This window comes from Salvelinus sp. IW2-2015, linkage group LG4q.1:29 (genome assembly GCF_002910315.2).
Source record: "Salvelinus sp. IW2-2015 linkage group LG4q.1:29, ASM291031v2, whole genome shotgun sequence".
Lineage (NCBI taxonomy): Eukaryota > Metazoa > Chordata > Actinopteri > Salmoniformes > Salmonidae > Salvelinus > Salvelinus sp. IW2-2015.
The window spans coordinates 48702399-48726816 of NC_036842.1; the positions used below are offsets into that span (position 1 = coordinate 48702399).

The 24418-nt window shown below is 41.9% G+C and overlaps 1 protein-coding gene across 4 annotated transcripts in view; it reads left to right on the forward strand.

The window, feature by feature from the left end:
• The first annotated feature begins 324 nt into the window (after positions 1 to 324).
• The window catches only part of dgkzb (diacylglycerol kinase, zeta b), a 102000-nt gene continuing 77906 nt past the window's right edge, over positions 325 to 24418 (forward strand). For 2 of the 4 annotated variants that reach the window (XM_023984890.1, XM_023984891.1), the window contains exon 1: positions 17558 to 18497. In XM_023984890.1, coding sequence (XP_023840658.1) covers positions 18289 to 18497 — 209 coding nt within the window. In that variant the 5' untranslated portion in view covers positions 17558 to 18288. Of the gene's footprint in view, positions 639 to 14576; positions 14690 to 17557; positions 18498 to 24418 lie in introns of those variants that run through there. The other 2 variants (XM_023984892.1, XM_023984893.2) reach the window with 2 other exon arrangements.

Here is a 24418-nt window from a genome sequence, read left to right on the forward strand (position 1 = left end):
TTTTGTGTCATCGTGTTGATTATTGCTTTCATACCAACATCACCAATCTGAGGCCAATGGATGTGTAATTTCCCCCAATTCGATTTGGTCAAACGTCAGTTTGTGTAATGTAGTAGGCCTAATACTGTCCATATCATGGAAAAGCTCCCCATAGTGACTGTGCAACAGTTCATTCCATCGACTTCCCTACTATATTCGTTTTTGTATTTGTACAGATTCCCAAATGAATGTAACAACTAATTTTACTATTGGGGTACATTTACACTCTTTTTCAACTAATCATCTTTTCATGGTGAACGGGTCCTCACATTTGGACGAGCTCCCTCTGCGGTTGATGTGTCTACGAGGGTGCGCGTGCCGCTTTGGGAATCGTATTTGCTTTGTTTTCAAAGATGTGTCACTCCAGTCAGCCTACACACACTGAACAGATGGCGACCACGAGGTTAGAAGAGATTATCGAAGAGGAGGATATTTTCCTGAACAACAAAAGCCAAATTTGTCTTTTATATAGGCCTGCATAGAGTTTTTTTGGGAAAGGCGTCCGGGAAAGTACGGAAGGGAGCTGTCAAAATGACAACAACGGACAACCAGCTGGACGAGTTCATGCACCTCGCGCTAAGAAAACAGCTATCCTACAGGTAAATGGATATCTATAATAACAATTTAAATAGCCTACTAACGTTACCCGTGTCTTTCAGTCAACTTTGGATGAGAGTGCTGTCCCAGGCTATTGCTTTTCCTCGGAGTCAGACTGCCGTAATCATGAATTCAAGTCTGAATGAATTACCATACAGTGGGAAATACTGTATTTAGGAATGTGAATGTTATATCCGTTCTAACTCTTAAATACGTTTTGAATGAGATTATAGACTAGTTTTAGGCTAGGCTACAATATAACAGTGCTTGTTGATAATTCCATGAACCATGCTTGTCAATAATGCCTGCTCCTTTGTCCAACCAACATGACCCATAAACAGAAGTAGCCCAACTTGGGTATCTAGTAGACCAGTTGATTATAACAGAATGAAATTGTTTTTTTTTCTTCCATCTATGTCAAATACATTTTTTTGAGGACAAAGCATGAAAGAGTCATGGTCCTTTACTCTTTCCAATTCACTTCCTGAAGAGGAGGGGTTATGAATATTTTCAGTTTCTATTCATTTTTCTCAACAGCTGGATTTTGCACTGACTAAGGCTAAATGTAATTAGAGAGAGAGAGAGAGAGAGAGCTCTGGTATCATCATCACTTTGATCATCCATAAACAGGCACAAAGCGACCCGTATCATCTCCCCAGTGATATCCTGTTCTTGTTCACACATTAACCCAATTAGGAGGCATCTGTCTGTTTTTTTTCTTCAAAGCTGTCATCTGAGATACAAGCCTATATCCATCATATCCCACTTAGACAACCATACCCTTTGAAAGACCTACACAGGGCTCATTAAAAGATCCTAATGATATTAAAGCCACAATGCCCCTTTTAATAGGACTGTGACTCATCTACTTGTTTTTTTTTGTGTGTTTCCAACAGTGTCTTGTGTCTTTTGAAAAAGAGGGATTCCATTTTCAGTGCTGCTGTGGCTTCTTAAATCTGATTATCAGACCTTAAAAGATGTGTGTGTGTGTGTGTGTGTGTGTGTGTGTGTGTGTGTGTGTGTGTGTCTCATTTCATGTGCTCCACACTGCATTCATGATGCCATCTGTGTACAACTTCCTATGTTGGCAGGCCTGTGTGTTTGTGGAAGCAGGATGTCTGGCATACATGGTTCCGATCACACCTAAGCCCTATACTACGAATCAGGTTTGAGGTAACTTTGGTTATCCCGAGTTCAACTCGGGATAACCGGTACCACGAAAGTGGCTTACCTTTTGACCAGGTACATTTCTATGGCAACGAATCCGTTAGAAATAACCTGCTCCGGGGCAGGCTAACTTAGGGCTAACTCCATTTATTTTGAATGAAGTGTCTGAGCCGCGAGTTGAGGACAAATGAAATCAGAGTCTCTCCGTCTCGCAAAGATTGCGTCATCATCCCCTTCATTTGAGTAAGACGACTGATAAACGTTTGATTTAATCAAATGTTGTTTTTGTGTGTCAATCTTTTTTGTAATGTTATAATACCTACCACATTGCACATTTAGACATGACAGAATGCATTTGAAACTTCACTCACACTAAAACTTTTTTATGACAATACAATTATTTTAGTGATACTATTTCACACCATAGCCTACTGAATTTGCAAGAATCCTTTTCTTTCAATTTGATTTTGGCACAAATGAAAATGTGGCACTGACTCGCCCATTGATGGCTGTTTCAGCATTGTCTCGATGTAGAGTTCGAACTAGCCACGTGCATCATGCACGAGCAGTTACACGCCTGCTAGAGTTAGCGGCAGGCTGACAAGCAATATCCACCGTTGTAATATGGATAAAGCCTGAGCTAGCTAGCTTTAGAAAACCCTGAGCAGATCTAGCTTGCTTCGTAGTATACCACTCTGGTGCCAACTATACATTATGATACTACATGGGTTGAATGGTCTGTGGTCATGCATTTTTTTTAAATGTAAATTATAGATAGACTAACTGGCCAGAAACAGGTTTCCATTTTACATGACCACTGAAATGCAGCTCAAAGGAGATGTTTATGAAGGACATGAACCTGCATGTTGAGAAGTGTATGGGGAGTCTCAGGTTGTCATGCCAGATCTCCGAGAGGCTCTCTCACTCTCACTCTGTGTGAGTGTGCGAACAGTGACCAGGAGAGAACCGGGTTCACAGATATCTGTCTCCTGAGGACCCCTCACATGTAATCTTGTTTTCTGATAATCTAACTGAGTGTCAGGGTTATTTCACTGGTAAGAAACCTGATGTCAACCTGGTGTTTGCCCCGAGAAGCACCTGATGAACCATAACAAACAATGAAACTTTGTTTTGCTCTTGTGCCTTCAAGGCCTTTGAAATGACACAGAATTAATTTGAGAGTCATTTCAGGTCGTTTGGATGAAAGGTGGAATTATGTTGATCTACATGTATATCCCATGAATTGTAACGTAACCAGTACACTGTGAGTCAGAAGAGACTTTCTGTAGACGCACACTAACCATATTACTTATTCACTGTTCTTCTATGGAGACCTATCCCATATAGCTATTCAAAACTCAAAAGACATGCACACTGAGTACAGTTACATGCACACAATAATACGATTCTTTTGAATAGTCAGATTAAGATAATAGTTAGATTTCAAAGTTTGCATGCTTTGTAGGAAGAACGATTTTCCTAATAATCTTGTTTACATGGACACATCTGAAATCAGGCTACCTGATGGGGCAGAAAATCACTCATCAAAATTCAAGTTCTTCCACAGCGAGCGACCATTATATTATTGGGAAGTTCAGACATATAAAGTTTGTATGTGAAAACTATTTCACTTCACTCCCGCAAAAGAAGGAAGCTTGCGCTGCTCCTGCTAGCAAATACACAGCTGTGACTCTGATTTAAGGGGTTTACATGTCCTAATGATTTGAAAAGACTTTGCAGAAAACCAGTGGTGAGTGGGTAAAGTCACTGGTTAAGCCAAGCCATAAAAAAAAGCCATATTGCAACTTATGTGTTGTGATAATTGCTTTGTTTGCTCTATAACCTGTTAGTTCATATGCCATGTGACTGTGATATGTTTTTTAATGAACCTTTATTTAACTAGGCAAGAATATATTCAACCGCACCTTTGTTTCATCACAAAACTGGAGAGCAACCTCTTTATGGTGAAGTCCACAAAGCATATTGCATGTAACGAACAGTTACATGACCTACAGCATTTTTCGGACTACCAAACAGCTATTGATTTAGAACTACAGAGAGTTACTGCAAGTCTCAAAGAAAACAGGAGCTGCCTCCACTATTCCAGCACCATTTCAACTTCAACATTTCAAGTCATCAAATCACCAATGCTTAGTCTAATACAGTGACAACTAAAAGATACCAAAAACAATTTAGTCCAATCAACGTAAGCTAAATGTGATGGGGCTGTCCATGGTTCTGATTTGTGTGTGTTTGCGCAAGTAGAAAAACATGTTGTCTCACCCTACTTGTAGAGAAACGCCAATGCCATTCTGACTCTGTCATACAGTACACTCTTTTATTTTTTTGTTGTACTAGGCTACCTGGCTAAAATGCTTGCCTGCTAGCCTAACTTCCTTTCATGGGCAACGTTAGCTAGTTAACATTAGCCTTCTACATCTAGCTACATATTGAACTTCTTCCTCTCAGTCCAGGGGCACAATGTATTTTATGGTTGAATCAGAATTGCCATTATAATCATTGGCCAGTACGGAGAATTAAGTCAAATCCCTATCTCCATCCATGGCTAATTTAGGAAAGTGACAATTTTTGTCTATCTAGCTTGCTAGCCACTGGAGGACAACAACAAAACGAGATGCAACAATTCAAGTTGTTTCTATCGATTTAAGTATTTCTCTGTGATAGGAGTGAAGCCAAATCCAAACTGGCTTCCGTTAACAACTTTTTTGTTGTTGGGTGTGTTGGGACCATTCACAGTTGAGCTCACTCAGTTTAGCTCAACGCTGATTGGCTACATTTACATTTAAGTCATTTAGCAGACGCTCTTATCCAGAGCGACTTACAAATTGGTGCATTCACCTTATGATATCCAGTGGAACAACCACTTTACAATAGTGCATCTAACTCTTTTAAGGGGGAGGGGGGTTAGAAGGATTACTTTATCCTATCCTAGGTATTCCTTAAAGAGGTGGGGTTTCAGGTGTCTCCGGAAGGTGGTGATTGACTCCGCTGACCTGGCGTCGTGAGGGAGTTTGTTCCACCATTGGGGTGCCAGAGCAGCGAACAGTTTTGAATGGGCTTAGCGGGAACTGTACTTCCTCAGAGGTAGGGAGGCGAGCAGGCCAGAGGTGGATGAACGCAGTGCCCTTGTTTGGGTGCTATTCTTTTATACTTTTTTATCAAGGGAGGCCAAATGCTCGCTGGCTTCCCTTGCATTCAATGCAACGGACGGCAACAATGTCATACTCTTTATGACAAGACCGCATCAGATAGATGGCCTGCATATACAGAGACAGAGGGGAGCTGATTCGCCTGCTCAGAGGCTACATTCAGCCTCTTACGACCTGAAGGAAAATTACGAAAACACAGAGAGACAAAAGATACATAATTGTATGTTTTGTTTCTTATTTTCTTGGTAAAAAAATTGGGGGAAGCCTGGCTTCCCTTGGCATCCATGAATACACGCCACTGCTGAAAACCAGGTGTTGTAATGGTGTGGGTCCTTTGTAGCTCAGTTGGTAGAGCATGGCGCTTGTAACACTAAGGTAGTGGGTTTGATTCCTGGGACCACCCATTTGTAAAATGTATGCGCGCATGACTAAGTCGCTTTGGATCAAAGCGTCTCCTAAATGGCATATATTTGTAAACTCAGCAAAAAAAGAAACGTCCCATTTTCAGGACCCTGTCTTTCAAAGATCATTCGTAAAAATCGAAATAACTTTACAGATCTTCATTGTAAAGGGTTTAAACACTGTTTCCCATGCTTGTTCAATGAACCATAAACAATTAATGAACATGCACCAGTGGAACGGTCTTTAAGACACTAACAGCTTACAGACGGTAGGCAATTAAGATCACAGTTATGAAAACTTAAGACACTAAAGAGGCCTTTCTACTGACTCTGAAAAACACCAAAAGAAAGATGCCCAGGGTGCCTGCTCATCTGCGTGAACGTGCCTTGGGCATGCTGCAAGGTAGCATGAGGACTGCAGATGTGGCCAGGGCAATAAATTGCAATGTCCGTACTGTGAGACGCCTAAGACAGCGCTACAGGGAGACAGGGCGGACAGCTGATCGTCCTCGCAGTGGCAGATCATGTGTAACAACACCTGCACAGGATTGGTACATCCAAACATCACACCTGTGGGACAGGTACAGGATGGCAACAACAACTGCCCGAGTTACACCAGGAATGCACAATCCCTCCATCAGTGCTCAGACTGTCCGCAATAGGCTGAGAGAGGCTGGACTGAGGGCTTGTAGGCCTGTTGTAAGGCAGGTGCTCACCAGACATCACCGGCAACAACGTCGCTTATGGGCACAAACCCACCGTCGCTGGACCAGACAGGACTGGCAAAAAGCGCTCTTCACTGACGAGTCGCGGTTTTGTCTCACCAGGGGTGATGGTCGGATTCACATTTATACTGTACTTAATACAGCTGGTGGCCACACCAGATACTGACTGTTACTTTTGATTTTGACCCCCCCCCCTTTGTTCAGGGACACATTATTCCATTTCTGTTAGTCAAATGTCTGTGGAACTTGTTCAGTTTGTCTCAGATGTTGAATCTTGTTATTTTCATATAAATATTTACACATGTTAAGTTTGCTGAAAATAAACGCAGTTGACAGTGAGAGGACGTTTCTTTTTTTGCTGAGTTTATATACAGTACCAGTCAAAAGTTTGGACGCACCTACTCATTCCAGGGTTTTTCTTTATTTTTACTATTTTCTACATTGTAGAATAATAGGGAAGATATCAACACTATGAAATAACACATACGGAATCATGTGGTAACCAAAAAAGTGTTAAACAAATCAAAATATATTTTATATTTGAGATTTTTCAGTTGCCACCCTTTGCCTTGATGACAGCTTTGCACACTCTTGGCATTCTCTCAACCAGCTTCATGAGATAGTTACCTGGAATGCCTTTCAATTAATAGGTGTGCGTTGTTACTTTAAATATTAATTTGTGGAATTGCTTTCCTTCTTAATGCGTTTGAGCCAATCAATTGTGTGACAAGGTAGGGGTGGTGTACAGAAGATAAACGTATTTCGTAAAAGACCAAGTCCATATTATGATTAGAACAGCTCAAATAAGCAAATAGAAACGACCGCCCATCATTACTTGAAGACATGAAGGTCAGTCAATCCGGAAAATGTCAAGAACTTTGAAAGTTTCTTCAAGTGCAGTCGCAACAACCATCAAGTGCTCTGATGAAACTGGAGGAGGTGTGATGGTGTGGGGGTGCTTTGCTGATGACACTGTCTGTGATTTATTTAGAATTCAAGGCACACAGCATTCTGCAGTGATACACCATCCCATCTGGTTTGCGCTTAGTGGGACTATCATTTGATTTTCAACAGGACAATGACCCAAAACAGACCTCCAGGCTTTGTAAGGGCTATTTGACCAAGGAGAGTGATGGAGGGCTACATCAGATGACCTGGCCTCCACAATCAACCGACCTCAACCTAATTGAGATGGTTTGGGATGAGTTGGACTGCAGAGTGAAGGAAATGCGGCCAACTAGTGCTCAGCATATGTGGGAACTCCTTCAAGACTGTTGGAAAAGCATTCCTCATAAAGCTGGTTGAGAGAATTTCAAGAGTGTGCAAAGCTGTCATCAAGGCAAAGGGTGGCTACTTTGAAGAATATAAAATAAATTTGATTTGTTTAACACTTTTTTTGGTTACTACATGATTCCATAACATATTTCAGAGTTTTGATGTCTTCACTATTATTCTACATTGTTGAAAATCGTCAAAATAAAGAAAAATCCTTGAATGAGTAGGTGTGTCCAAACTTTTGACTGGTACTGTATATTAGGGCTTGGTGGTATACCATATTTTACTATATACTGGTATTGATGCTTTGACCGGTTTGGGTTTTTACTTTACATTTGATAACAGTTTTTAAATGTTTGGTTTGTTAAATGTGATATGCAGTGTGTGACGTCCATTTTTATAGTAAACACCGCTACTTGAGTCATCCCTCTTCGCTCTCTCTCTCTCTCTCTCCATGCCACTTTCCACACAGACCTAGCCCTGTCCCCTGTCACTAAACAAGCGCTTTTGTTGTTGCTTGACCACGAGAGACTTGCGTTCAGTCTGTATGGTCAATGCAGCACATGCAATAATGTTGATGACAACGATGTTGTTTCCACTTCTTAATATAAATCCACAAGCGTTCTATAATTACACAATTAGTTTGTGTTTCTTACACCTGTAAACAGCTAGTTTGTCTTTTCTTTGCAAGTTAAACTAAATCGTGTTACCTGGCTGGCTAGGTAGCTAGCTAATAAATGTACTGAGTCAGATCAAAAATAGCTAGCTAATACAGCCTGATACCAGTTCTGGTGTAGGACTAAATCAGCATGTTGTTTGTGCAACAGTATTTTCTAAATCAAAGAGGAATAGGCGAAGCATGAATATGTTGGCTATATGAAGAAACATTTAATGTAATAAAGATGATAGGGTTCCCTAGGAAACACTGAACATCATCCTAGCCTGTTACAATAACTCCTCCCTGTTTTTTTTTTTTCATTTGTTGTCATGTCAAACAACACTGTATTCAAAGTGCCCACTATTATATTCTAACTATAGAATTAGAATAAACATTATATTTCCATGATTCCAACAGTTCACCCAAGTGTTTTAATCTAAATTGCAAGTCAAATCGCAATTTCAAAATTTGGTTAAAAATAAGGCAATTGTTTTTGCCCATATCATGCAGCCCTACATGGCAGTGTGGATTGATCTCAAATGAGTACAGAAAATGCAGAAATTGATGGAAATGCAGGAAATTATTTTAGGTTGAAGTTGAATTGAACAGTATTAAACAATCAGAATGGAGAAAGACCCATTGAAATCACTTAGAATGGATGTGTTACCACTGTATGGTCACGCACTACTCATAAAGCAAATTTAGAATTTGTATTATTCAAATACATAAAATACCATCGTACCGTCAAACATTTGAAAAATAGCTTGATAAGATATTTTGGCCATGTCGCTCAGGACTAATATATACAGTTTATATATATTACAGTTGGCGTATGCTTACTTCGATTATGACCGTAGGCCAATTTAAGATAAGCAGAGTAAGGTGTTTACATGACTAATGTCATACTCAACTTACTGCCATGATCAGTTTAATATATAATTATTAATGTGCATGTAAACATACTCTCACTGACTGACAGAATGGAGAACATCAGTACAGTGGTTGCTTGACTGAACTTTGAACACCAAGCCCCAAAAGTAATTCCTACTGCAGGCAGCTAGCTCAGTAACATCTTATCTGCATCCCAAATAGCACCCTATTCCCTATTGAGTGCACTACTTTGACCAGGGGCATCTTAATTGAATCAGGCAGCCCTGTTGCACGTCACCTGAGCAGTTGTTCGAGTGAATCAGTCAGAGGTGGTGTGTTCGTTTGTGGAGAGAGGGTGGGCACTGGGCAGGACACCTGGGCTGGCACATCAAACCATTGCCTTTAAATTACTTTAATTCATCAGAGGGACAGACAGAGAGTAGCCCGGTGTCCAGCAGAGATAATCCTCAAAGGGGGGGGGGTTCTGATTCAGACATTAAAGGGAATGATGCATAAAAGGAAATGAGCTCATCCATGATGCTCCCTGGGTGGCAGATGCCATGCCGAGTTGTTGCATTCAAGTATCACATTTTGATTACTTACTTACCGTAACCTGATAAATAACATGGTCATTACAATGACATATTGGCTGTTTATGATTTTACCTGATGGTTGCATTGAGTTTAGATGAGCCTATATCATATTCTGGTAGATACTAGCTGTGTCACTAAAATACCTGCGTTCAAATACATGCATATTTGAATTTTAAATACTTATTTTCTGTGTATATGAGTTTTCAAATATTGTGGCAGAATCAACTTCTTCTATATGAAGTACTTGAAATTATTTTCTAATAATTTCTATAAATATTTAAAACGACTTGTTTCCAAATACATTTTAAATACCCCTAGAATAGTGATGGGAAGTTCGGCTCTTTTTACTGACTCAGATCTTTTCAACTCGTTCAGTCAAAATAACAAATCTTTCGTCATTTCGTTCATTTGATTCAGTAGGCTAATCCTGCGAGTACGGAGGACCCCCTACCGGCGAACGAGGAACAAAAAAATCGGAAGAATTATGATTCTACGAGCCTCGTTCACCATAGGGGCCTTATTGCAGCTGTTTTGTGATTGAGACTTTTAAACGTGTGCTTCAGATATTTGCTAGGCATACAACTACGATTATTTCTTGATACTGCCTTTGAAATTAGGTTTAGTTGCTGCCGCAACTGGACTAGATTGTGAACGACTCAATTGCATGAGTTGACTGCCGCGAAGGAGATAAGCACAATATCGTTCATGAACTGCAACAGCCCCCCAAACGATTCGTTCTCGAGTTCGAGCTTGTTGAAGCAGGCTGTATGTTTTGGTAGTCAATAACATTCAATAGTCAATTAATTGCACTCATGCACTTGCACTTAATTGCACCATGCGATCAATTAACAGTTTAAAACATGTATATATTTTTTGTCGATACTTTCTGCAGCACGATCTATTTTCCTGCGGAAGAGTGCTTATTAATCCTGTTTTATTCATTGCAGCCAGCAGGCGAAATGAATGACTAAAATGAACGAGTCACTCTGAAAAATGAATCATGACTCTCGAGTCAGTAAAAATAGTAATTAAAAAAGAACGAGTCGTTCGCTAACTGCACATCACTACCCTAGAACCAAACAGACCTGGGATCGGTTTCCCAAAATCATCTTAAGACGAAGTGCATCGTTATAACCTTCGTGGTTGCATCGTTAAATCTCCAAGCTGTTTCTCAAAACCATCGTTATTAACGTTCCACTTGAAAACGCTCGTAATCTAACGCCTGCCTCAGATGTGGTGTGCTTCGTTAGATGCTTTTTTGCCCTCCCGCATCACTTTATACACAGAAGATCTCCACTAACCATAGAGGCACAATATATTGAGAATGTGCTTATCCTCCCGCGAACTTTAGACTATGCATATGCACATTTTCTAGTGGTTGAAGTATTGCATTGCAAAAAGGCAAAAGTTGCTTCGTAGCCTTGTGCAAATGGGGACTATACTGTATGATGATTTATTCAGAACAAAAAAGCAGGTAGCTAAATATAATGACAAGATGCAATCATTTGCTGGTAGTAAGAAGAAAATCTATTTATTTGTATCTTTGCATTCTAAAATAATTAGAAATGTATTTCATTTCCATGATCATTGCAGAATAAATTCCTAAACTTTTCTGACTGTGACGGTTTCATTCTCGCGAAATAGCATATAGGCCTACAACAAGTTAGGATAGGCTACCATTTGCCCCATCTCTCATTTAATTGGACCCTCTTCGCGGTAGTAAACAAATAAGCTGCTGGTATTTAAAGTATTTTTCCCTATGCCGAGTTCTGTTTTCTATATATATATATATTCTTCCTGGTTTTGGATTTCTTTCAGTGTTTTAACTCTCAATATTACAATTATTCTTAGAGAAACAACAAAAATGCATGTTCTGTGTCCATGTCTATGCTTAAATACTAACAAATGTAATTGCGCATCTAGCAAGAGAGTAATGTGTCAGTCTGGCGATGTTTCTGTTAGGTCTACTGCTGCACCACATGTCATGGCAGAGTTTGTAAAACAATGGCCACCGAATTGATACAAATAATAATGATATAGTTATTTCAGGTAAGCCTACTTTGCAGTTAACATTTAATTGAGATGGTTTTTGGGGAAAGTCTTTGTTTACCCACACGACTGTTATCACTAGCATCGCTAACTGGCTACATACGGCGTGATAAACAAACGCGCGCACCAAACAGACAGACGGGGGCAATATTCATGGGAATTAATTGGCAGATATTGTGTTGCGTTTGGCTTTTTAAGCCAATAGTGGCTAACCAGGGGTGGGATAATGTCAATGTGGCTTTGATTGAATAGTAGCCAGGAGCTTTTTGTTTGTGACAGCTTGCGATGGAACAAATTAGAAAATGTACTTTCAGAATTGCTTGGATTAGCTCGCAATCTACCTGTTGGAGACCCCTACTCAATGTGATCCGATTCGAAGCGCATCTTAATGGTAGAATAGATGGTTCACCATTTTCATTGACGTTTGTAGGCTACATCTAAATACTGTAATGTCAAATTTCTCGAGCAGCATAGACAATATTTAATTTTATAAGCACAATACATATCATAACTATCGCACCTTTCTGGCCATGATGAGTTCATATTCACGAAGTAGCAATACAACAAAATACCATGGACATCTCATTTAGTTGGGCCTATTAGATAGATAGGCTATTGTAATTTCAAGTTTTGGTGAACAGACAGTTGATCTTTTACATTGAAGTGTGTCGCTAACACTGTAAATTGGCCTGCTGGCCTGCTGCACTGCCTTTACGGGCAGTGCAGCATATTTAGGTTTGGGAGAAAGTAAATGCAAAACATTATTGAATTCAAATAATCTGTTTACAGGTCCACAACAATTTGCAATTGTCTTTGTGTTTCAGAAACGGTCAGATACAGCAAATGTCACTGCAAAAAAAAGCATTCTGCTAACGCATCCAAAGACATTTGATCAAGTTCGCCGTTGATATGTCCTTTAGATATACAATGTTGGCCTAATTCTAATACTTCCAAAGTATACAGCAAATAAAGGTGTTATTGTCACCAGAAAAGTTGAATTATGGGTGTTAATCAAGCAGAGTTGTAAAGCTTGTTCACTCGCACACAGTTTTATGACAGGTCAGATTTATAACGGGAAACATGGTAAGTATGGCGTGCGCCAAGTTTATAAATCTCTATTTTTGTGTGTGCACTGTCTTTTCATAAATGGGGCACTCAGATATTTAGTGTTACATTTATCCAACGGTTATAAATGAGGCCCCTGGTCTTGCAGTTACACTAGTTAACTAACTGTTACTCAAAAAATATGGACAAAGTCTTTCAGTTACACTAGCTGACTAGCTGTGTCTCAAGTTTTGGACAAAGTCTTTAATTTTTCAACTGTCCTGAACTTGACTCTAGAACTTGACATTCCCTGCTGGTCCCGCAGGAGTCCTGTTCCCATGTCAACTTCTAATGCACACTGCCTGCATGCTACAACCCACACACACACCAGTTGGTGGACACCGCTGTACCGCAGAATGTTCCATCTGCCCGTTTCTGTTTGGTACAGTGCTGAGTGAGGGAAGAGGAGGGCCTTTTTCTCTACTTCATTTGGGATAGCTGATGAAGTGTGCATATATGGAGTGATGGTTCTGCTTGTGTGTGTGTGTGTGTGTGTGTGTGTGTGTGTGTGTGTGTGTGTGTGTGTGTGTGTGTGTGTGTGTGTGTGTGTGTGTGTGTGTGTGTGTTGTTGGTTGTTCAGCTGTGTCAGTGTGTGTGATTTTACTGAAAATCTGTTCGAATTGAAAATGATGAAAATCGAAGCTGTGCTTGGTGTCTTTTGTATATTCATCATGCCTGCACTGGAAACACATGACACTTCATAACACACCAAGCCATAGACTAGTGTAGCTTCTCTAGTTTGCCAGAATATGTCCATTTCTAATTTTGTAATTTAACGTGTTCACAGTGTACTTCCCCTTGTAGTTTGATTGTAACTGAATACACCAGTTGCAATAGAACAGCATCGTTAACAGCATTCAGATGTGAACAGCATCTGACCAACATTGTATAATACCGCTCCTTGTCAATTCCATGCAGTGTTGAGATGGTGTCCTACTCGTAATATCCGATTCTGTCTGTGGGTTTTGTTGTGTGATAACTAACTCTGCTCGGCCCCATGAGCTGACCTCTGTCAGTGATGTGTCATGACAGTCAGCCAGGCAGAGGAGGTTTGCTGGATGGGTTCAAATTGATAAGTGACCTTAAATGTCAAACCATAAAAACAATCCCCATCCCGCCCACGCACAGAACGGGGGAAACCGCAACCCTTTTGGGTAAGACCTGTTTTTTTTTCGACTCCCTCATCATCAAACGAAACCGTCATCAATGTGAGAACACACATCTATCCGCTGCCATGCAATACTGTGGTGTTCTCGATTGTGGGAGCCACGAGTCTCTCTCTATCTCTATAGCCCCGGGGCTGGAGCTGGTAGGACTGAAATAGTGCTGCTGTTCTTGTGAAAATAGCAGACTGACTGCACAGGCTGGCAAAATGACCTGTCAGGCAACCACAGCAGCACATACAGTACATGCCCATGTGATTGCTTGTTATGAACCCATGCCTGCATGGCTAATGAGGGCCTGCTGTAACATGGCATATTCATTAATCGCAGGTCCCTTGTAACAAGTGCACCCCATGACCAAAGCGAATATAGCTATTAACCCAGTCACACACATACTATATATAGAAAACCCCTGAGACTATACTATAGTATAAATTGTCATTTTTCTCTGCTTACTATATGACGTGGTTTGACCATGTGATGTGAAATAAAGAGGCCTTTGGTCACGGTCACTAAACATCAATCCTTTCTCTCACTTTTTGAAGATGTTTCCTGTTTAGTGATTGCAGTTAGTGGCACTGCAATCACTTACACAAGACGTGACCTATTTTGTAATGACTTAGTACTGGTTTCCAGTTTCTTAACAAGAAGAAGATGATTAGTAATATTGTCCGTAACAATGGGGAAGTTGAATCAGGATACGGAGAACAATAAAAAGGCTTTAAGGGGGGCTCGCTCTTGGTGACTTTGTAGTCTCTCGTAACAGACTGTGGACTCTGAGTTTAGGTTTTTGTGGTCTGCGTCGAGAGATAGGGGACTGACAGGATATAAACACAAATGAAGAAACATCAGTGCAAAAGGATCTTGCCTTGTCACAGGTAATGTGGGAGGCACCAACCTACTCTGATTAATTGCACAATTTATTTTACTAAACACACCAAAGTAAAATTGTACCCGTTGAAAAATGTAGTTCTGTGCTGTATCCTATCGTTAGAATATTGGCTGCTGCCTTGTTGTTTTCTGTTGGCGCTGGTGCAGCAGAGAAAGCATATGTCCTCTGTCTGCGTGGGCTCATGTGTGGGTGTTGGTAAAAAAAAAAAAAAAAGCAGATATGGATTTTTGTTGCCGGTAAAGTAAATCACTTCTCTACTGTATAGTTGCTCACTTATGGCCTTTGTTTTCCTGTATTGCAAATGTATCACGTCCTATGCTAGACATTTACCCTCTGAACATTTAATTTCTATCTGACTGGCTTTATCGCTTTTAGCTGTGTTGACATGTCAATTCAGTCCTTAGTCTGCTTTCAAGTTTAAATATTGAGGCATGATGCGTGAGTAATTGTCATCGCACACTCAGCATCTTCCTCAATGATTGAATTACACTGTATCTTCACTAGATGGAGCCCAAACCACTCCAAAATGGTTTGCCCCAAATATCTGCTATCATCACCCACTTGTACATTTTTTGGCCTCTGCATCCCTCTGAAAGTATGTTGTAACATGCATACAACCTCTTTACACATACCTCTGCATTACTTTTCACCTTGTGAAATACAGTAAGTTTAAACAGATTTTTTTGTTGTTGTATCATCTATTGATTAGGCTTGATATGAACTATTACCTGGGTCATGTTTATTAAGGCATTAAACAGAAGAAAACGGACTGAAACCTCCCAACGGTTTCCATGAAATACGCTTTAGTTTTATTTTCCTGTACGGTGTGCCCTAATGAAAACCACCATGGCCTAAAAACTGACTAGACTGTACACCCATGCAAAGTGTTCTTCTTTTCCCCATGGCTTATGTTTGGGTGTTTCACTTATCCAAATGAGGGGGGATGAGGGGATTACTGATTTTGGGAAATGTGTCCTTCTAAATGTAGATTTAATGATTTGTCCATGGGGGTGCTCATTTGTATAGACTGAATTTTGTACTGTAGGGGATGTAGCTATTCCCAAAACTGGTGGCTGTTCCATTGTGATTTTCAACAGAAAATGCCATAGGCATGTTTGACTGCTGTTACTTAGTAGTAGGCCTATTTGTTATTGTTTCGTTGAGGTTTTGATATTTTACTTCTGGATAATAGGAACTTCGATAACACATCACAGAGTATCAAATCAGAATCATCTACCATGTTCTCTGCATTCTGAAAACACAATACACAGAATGCGTAGATGTTTTTGATTTGATACTCTGTGATGTGTTCTCTCAGTGACCTGTAACCTTAGATAAGATTGGCATCAATGCTCTTGTATTTTCATAGAGCTTTAATATCTAGGAGAAGGACTGAGTCCCTCCATAACCTGAGCAGTGCAATCACCGCAATGTGTTATCTAACTACTGTGGCGTGGTGTGCGGGGTGTGCTCATGTAACATACATTTTAGTGAGCAGTGAGGTATAATTAGCAATTAAACCGAGATACAGTATACACACAATTAACTTTGTTTTGGATTAATTTTGACCTTTCCCGACGTCATTGATAAAGGTATCTGCCTCGGTTACTTCAGGTAAAACCCAGGTGTGCCCGAAATGGCACCCTATTCCCTACATAAGGCTCTGGTCAAAGTAGTCCATTATGTAGGGAATCAGGTGCCATTTCAGACCCACAGTGTCCTTTTTTTTCTATTTTTTTCCCTCTACTGTGTTCTCCTGTGCCCCCGGAGCTCTGCAACTCTTATCTCCATTTGAAAACATCCGCGTGGGGCATCCCTCCAGTCTGGGCCTGTGTAACTGTCATGGCACAACCTGTAATCCTTGATACGCAACACAAACTGAAACTGGGGCACCACATCACCATCATTCCTGGAGGTATCATCATAACCCAATTCTGTTACGCAATCATGACCCGAGTTGTAAATTTTGTGGAGTGAGATGGTCGACCCATCCTGGAAACAGCCTCGGATTATTACAGCATCGCGCTGATCCGCCAGACGCCCACTGCACCTCTTTTTTTAATTGGCTGTCAAAAAATAACTTTGGCTATCCTTCAGAGCGGTGCACCGAGCTGAACTCCAGCTCATAACGGCAGCCCAGGGGAGGTGGCAGCCACGCGCATGTGGTGAAGATCTCTGCGTGGGACTCACTGCTGCGGCCGTGTGAACTCTCAGCTTCTGCTGCGGCACTCTCTATCGCTAAAAGTGGGGTGGTGTGTGTGAAAAAAAAGCGCTGGATAGATAGATGGATGGATGGCGTGGGCATTTTTTCACCCATCTTTATGTAAAGCGTATGTGGGAGGGAAGCCGGAGCGGAGTACATTGCAAAGAGAGAGTGGGGAACTGGAAATGTGATCGAAGTGAGAGGCAGGACTTTGGTCAGGCGGTTATACATACCGCCTGGTTTTAAATAGAGGGATGGATTGATGTGTTCAAATAAAAAATGAGGTGCTTTTGTTTAATTTCATGCCCTTGTATAGTGAAGCAATGGGACCCGCAACTTCCTTATTATCATAATAAGCAGACGTGTGGTTCTGTGGTTAAACAGGATGTGTTATAAATTAGGTTGAGCTCTTGTATGCTGTCAGCTTTCGACATGCTTTAGGCTATATTTGGATATTTGGACACATTTAGCTCATTTTCGTTCCCTTCCACACACTCAATTTAGGCATTTTTCATTAACGACCAATAGGTGGCAACGCACTCACATAATACTCTCGGCCAATGGGAGAGAAAGTAAGAGGGAGGGGAGGGACAGAGAGAGAAAGCAAGGGAGAGCTACAGAGATGAGTGGGAGATAAAAGTATGTGCAAGAGAGTGAAAGGAAGGGAGATGACATTGAAGCAAGAAAGGAAACATATGCGAACAAGAAGCCACAGGTAGGCCTTGTTCTTGCTTGTTGCTTCATCTGGGTATGAGACTTCCTGGATTGTTTGAAATAGTCCCATAGAAGGTGAGCCAGCCAGTGTGTGTTGTGTGGTGGTGAGAGTAGTAGTAGTGCCAGGAGAGAGAGAGCGCAGCCTGACCAGGAAACACAAACAGCAGAGCGGGGAGAGAGGCTTCCTCTGACGGTGGCATTGGAGGAAGAGAGTGAGGAAGCCAGTTGGGAGAGAAGACCAGACCAGCCTGTGGAGGAACAGGAGAGACATTTCAGTTCGAATGATACTGCTGCCTGCAGCTCAACAGAGCTGTGTGTGGTGAGCGACTACCACACGAGGAGTGCACACACCAAGTTTGTCTCTGTAGAGTTTCCCTCCTCTGCGCTCTTGTGTCAAACTTGACATGTGAGAAAGGAAACAGGGATACAGAAGACTAATTGTCGATTTCCTGTTTTGTTTTTTCTCTAATTTCCTCCCTTTTTTTGAATGGGGGAAAGAACGGCCAGAGTGTAGTTGCTGCTTATTGCTGCTGGGGACTTTTTTGTTGTTCTTATGGCCTCTTGCTGCCTGGCCTGGGGCTGTGTGGACTCTGTGACTCCTCTGAAAGGAGAGGTGAAGCTCTGTGTGTGAGAGAGAACTGAGAAACAACCGTTTAAGAACATCGGCCATGGAGCAGCCCGAAGAGGAGCAGGAAGGAGCGGGGGCTTCCCCCGACCCTGACGAGACTCTGCAGGATGGAGACGAACCCTACACCTCTGCCTCGCCGGCCTCTTCGTCCTCCTCCTCTTCCTCCAGCCCAGTCCTGCCCTCCGCCGCCGCCGCCATCCGCTGCCCCCACACCACCAAGAACTTCACACTGCGCATGTTTGGCAGGAAGTGAGTATGCATACTGTAGCCACTGGCATACCACACACCCCCGCAAGTTGGGGGATGGCCCGCGGGCTCTAGGGCCCCCCCCCCCAAAATACAAAAATAAATGTGTAGAATAGCAGGAACTTTGCTTTAAAAATTCAAAAATTCTCTCAACCTCATTGCAAAATGTGTAGAATAGCACAAGATTAGCAAAAAAAACTGCAACATTTTCTCTCTGCCCCATGGCAATATGTGTAGAATAGCATGAGATTAGCTATAAAACGCTACGCTAGCTGCAGCAGAGTGGTTGTGGAAATGTTGAAGGAGTGTTCCCACAACCACTTACCGGAGACAGATGAGTGAAAACATAACGTTGCCAAACTGTGGCAGATGGAGACGTTATTGAAATATTGCAAAAACTTTCTGCGCTGAAAGGCTACAGTCAGTGGCTTACCCACCCCCCCCCCCACGCAAGGTCTGAGCAAGGGACATCCAGGGGGCACCATAGCCCATGGGCCACCCTGCCCTGCGTGGGCTGTGGGGATGTGTGGTACGCCAGTGTGCCTTTATTTATTCTCAGGCATATGACACAATGACAGCCTGGTCCCAGATCTGTTTGTGCTGTCTTTTCAACTCCTATGGCCATTTCCAAGACTCCAGAAACAGATCTAGGAGCAGGCTAACACAACGATGCTACGGTATTGGTGTGACTGTGAGAGTTGAACCACAGAATGAGAGTCATGATGGAAATTTGGGAGCTACGGTTCTCTCTGAACTTGATCAGCGCCGCCGAAGTGCATCACTGGGCCAGATAATCACGGAGAGGGTCTTCAGTTGAACAAAAACAAACAGTTTTAGCGTCAGACGATCAGTGCTGTTCTGCAGTCACAGGTGCTTTCAGTTTACTGTCTTGGAGAGCTTTCTGTTTTTGTTTTACTGGTGACTGTTTCATCCCCTTGAACTATCCAGTCAGGTGCGTCACTAGAGTCTAAACAGGTGCAACGTCGTGTTTTATAACACTCGGCCTCCCGAGTGGTGCAGCGGTCTAAGGCATTGTATTGCAGTGCTATAGGCGTCACTACAGACCCTGGTTCGTTCCCAGGCTGTGTCACAACCGGCCGTTATCGGGAGTCCCGTATGGCAGCGCACAATTGGCCCAGAGTCGTCCGGGTTAGCGGAGGATTTGGCCGGGGGGTAGGCCGTCATTGTAAATAAGAATTTGTTCTTAACTGATTTGCCTAGTTAAATTAAAAAAATATTGGCATTATAGTACTGTTTCGACGTAGGCTACTTCAACTGCAGCGGTGTATTTGATCTGTGCATGTGCCAGCACCAGCAGTGCAAACCTCCCAACTGAGTGTGGAAAAACTGAAAGTATGCATTTTAGAAATAGTTTCACGTACAAACTTTATATGCTCGAATCAACGTTGTCTTGGCATTATAGTACCATTTTGTGAGTTCTGTCTATCATTGGTCATGAATTGTATGCGACGAAACCATCTCATGAGCCTTGCTGTAGTCGGGGCAAATTGTCTAAAGTTAAGTATATTAATGGTCAAAATCAAGTTAACAAGAGGTATGCTTTGTCTTTATTGTTAACAAGAGGGATACCACACTTGTGGTTTAGTGTTCAGTACAACAGTTAATTTTCCTCTGTCGTGGGAAAGGCTAGTGACCCTGAGTGCCATCTGCTTGGTTCAACAACTATTAATGTATTTCCTCCTCATGATACATGCAGCAGTAATTGCAACATGACTTGACCTTGTGTACATTAAGCATTCATTATGCTTTCAACGACAGATCCGAGATATGCTTAAGCTGTCGTGAATTAAAAGGTAACAAGTGCACTTTCAAATTTAATCACGCCGTTACATTAATCTCACGGCGCGATCTCCCATGGCCCTCTAAATATAGCGGGTTTTAATGGATTGGCAGAGCAATTAATGAAAAACTGTAATTTTTAGGCCCTGCTGGGAGCCTCATCGCTACCAAGGGGAACTAAAGCCCCGAACAGACTGTAGGATTTTTGCCGTCTTATACCCAGATTTTGCTGGCCCAGACAAAATGTCCACATCGTGGGCAAATTCTTAGGTCATAAACGATTGTCGGACGTCTTGGCTTGTTCAGTGTGACAGGGTCTAGGTCTACCGATTTAAGTACCACTGCGTGCGGTCGTAGGCTCCGACAAAGTTCTGTCAATGTCAGACATTTTTTGCTGTTCCTGGTGACTGACAAATAGAAACACGGCCTGAACTGATATAATATTATAGTTTTATTTCAAGATGTACATGCTTTGCAAGAAGAATGCTTTCCTTAATCTTGTTTACATGACACATCTGAAATCAGGCTACCTGATGGGTTTTTGATAAATGCACAAAATCGTCAATCAATATAAATGTTCTACCACAGGGACCATGTTCTTGTTGGGAAGCCTATTTGATTCTGAGTTTGGACATACAAAGTTTGTATGTAAAACTATTTCTAAAAACTCAGTCGGGAGGCTTGCGCTGCTGGTGCTGGCACTTGTGCAGATGAAATACACCGCTGCAGTTGACGTAGCCTACGTCGGCTGACGTAGCGTCGCAAGCCAATCGCAGAATGTGACGACAGAACTGAAACAAATCGTACTATTTCACCAGGTTGACATCAATATTTGTATTTGGTATCATCGCACAGTGTGACATGTAACAATGGTAACATCTCACAGTGTGACATGTAACAATCGTAAAAGACTGAATCCGACATACAGTGTGGGAATGCCTTAAGGGGAATTCAACGTGCCAATTTCTCGTGTGCTGAGGATTTGGTTAGTCCCAATCAGGAGTAGGGCCACACAGCAGCTCTTTTACCCACTTTAAACCAGTTCAGAAATAAACCCTAAAGGGGCCAAAAAAACATCAAAAGCCCCAGGGCCTTTGCTTTTGTAAGCTGAGCACTCAAACTGGCACTACATCCCCTTCTTTGATCTGTAAGTGTAGTATTAAAAGGGGAAGACCAACAATTATTTTATAATGTACATAATCTAGTGACTAAAGGGGATAGAATGAGTGTGTGAAGGAGGAGGATCATTTTCAACGTGATGTTTTAACTTACTGTATGTTTATGTTTCAATGCTTGTGTTTCTCTTTCTCTGTCCAACTAGATTAGATTACTGGGATGCTTTTTTTTTAGAGCAGGAGTGCTGATTTAGGATGAGTTTAGCCTTTTAGATCATAATGAATAAAGGCTGGGCCTGATCCTTGGGGGCGGCAGGTAGCCTAGTAGTTAGAGCGTTGGACTAGTAACCGAAAGGTTGCAAGATCGAATCCCCGAGCTGTGAAGTACATTAATCTCAAAGAAGTGATAGTTTACTCAAAAATCTATATATTCAATGTGTGTGCATGTGTATTCTCATAGCATTTTCGGGGACAGATAGATGACCTCTGAACTGGCCCACTTACTCAGACAAATTTGAATCAAATGAGTGGAAATGGTGCATCAGTATGATAGTGTATTAGTATGATAGTGTATTATTCTACTTCACTGGCACGGTGCCCAAAATTACTGCTGCGCCGCTGTTGTAATGTGGGCGACAGGTAGCCTAGTGGTTAGAGCGTTGGACTAGTAACCGAAAGGTTGAAAGATCGCAATCCCGAGCTGACAAGGTAAAAATCGTCATTCTGCCCCTGAACAAGGCAGTAACCCACTGTTCCTAGGCCGTCATTGAAAATAAGAATTTGTTCTTAACTGACTTGCCTAGTTAAATAAATGTTTAAAAAAATCTAAAACATAGATCATCACTCCTACTCTGAGATGGATTGTGAATATGGGACTTGTTGTTGTTAAAAATGAAATGTATTGGTCGCGTACACACACATTTTGTAGCAAAAGGCTTATGTTCCTAGCTCCAACAGTGCAGTAATACAACAATACAAAACAAATCCCCAAAATTATTATAATTTGTCGTCAGCATCCGTGTTGCGGCCATACTTCTTTTTTAGTATTCATGGGTTATTTTACTCAAACACTTGAGTGCCGCATTTTAAGAGGAATTGTGCTATCGTACACTGAGGAAATCCAATGGGTCAGGAACCATTTCTACTTCGGTAGCTACCGCACCACTAACTCCTCAATTGAAATGCACCTAGGCTACAAGCAAAGAAGCATCACAACATGCTCAGTCATGTTCAGGGCAATGCAAACAAGACAGACAAGTCAAGTGTATAAACAGTCATTATATTTTAGTGAAAGCTTTGCTACTGCATAGAGGATTTGATCTTTTGAGAAGTCAGTAACATCATTCTACTGTGTTGTTGTGGTCAATGTTACCACTCATATTTCTGCGCTCTGCGGAAGGGTTTTTCCGAGTGGACGTGTTATTAGTGACCAGAGATTTGTATTTCAATTGTCCATAACCAAAACCCACTTATCCCCGCTGATCCTCAACACTGGGGCCCCACAAGGGTGCGTTCTGAGCCTCTCCTGTACTCCCTGTTCACCCACGACTGCTGGCCATGCACGCCTCCAACTCAATCATCAAGGTTGTTTGCCGGGATGGACACTACAGCGGGTAGGCTTTGATTACCAACAACGACGAGACGGCCTACAGAGGGAGGAGGTGAGGCCTCGGAGTGTCGGTGTCAGGAAAAAACCTCACAACTCAACGGTCAACAAAACAAAGGAGGATGATTCGTGGACTTCAGGGAAACAGCAGAGGGAGCACCCCCCTAATCCACATCGACGGGTCAGTGGGGTGGAGAAGGTGGAAAGTTTTTTAAGTTCCTCGGTGTACACATCACGGACAAACTGAATTGGTCCACCCACACAGACAGCGTTGTGAAGAAGGCGCAGCAGCGCCTCTTCAAACCTCAGGAGGCTGAAGAAATTCGCGCTTGTCACCAAAGCACTCACAAACTTCTACAGAGCACAATCGAGAGCATCCTGTCGGGCTTGTATCACCGCCTGTACGGCAACTGCCTCCGCCCACAACCGTAAGGCTCTCCAGAGCAGGTAGTTGAGGTCTGCAGAACCATCACCAGGGCCAAACTACCTGCCCTCCAGGACACCTACACCACCCGATGTCACAGGAAGGCCATAAAGATCATCAAGACAAACAACCCACCAAGCCACTGCCTGTTCACCCCGCTATCATCCAGAAGGCTGAGGTCAGTACAGGTGCATCAAAGCAGGGACCGAGAGACTGAAAAACAGCTTCTATCTCAAGGCCATCAGGACTGTTAAACAGCCACCACTAACATTTAGCGGCCGCTGCCAACATACTGACTCAACTCCAGCCACTTTAAAAATGGGAATTGATGGTAAATTATGTAAAAAATGTACCACTAGCCACTTTAAGCAATGCCCATCTTAATACAGATGTTTACATACTCCTACATTAACCCACTGCATATGGTATAACTGTGGTACTCTATATCATCTACTGCATCTTGCCATCTTTGATGCAATACATTACCACTAGCCACTTGTAAACAGTGCCAGCTTTATGTTTACATACCCTACATTCATCTTCATACGTATATACCGTTACCTACTATACCAGGCTCACTGCATCTGCCATTGCCTTCTTGTACCACCACTCATTCATATATCTTTATGTACATATTCTTTATCCCTTTACACTTGTGTGTGTGTGTAAGGTAGTAGTGTGGAATTGTTAGGTTAGATTACTGTTGGTTATTACTGCATTGTCGGAACTAGAAGCACAAGCATTTCGCTACACTCGCATTAACATCTGCTAACCATGTGTATGTGACTAATAAAATTTGATTTGATTTGATTTGACTTAGCAACACTCTTATGATGTGGAGGAAAGGGCTCTTGCATTCATTCAGACTTGAACATAGTTTGCCTCACTGTTTGGGGTGTAGCTTGTGACAATGAATGTCAGACTTGTGTAAGGTATATGATGAATGCATATCTGACACTTTTTGAAAATAAAGGATAAA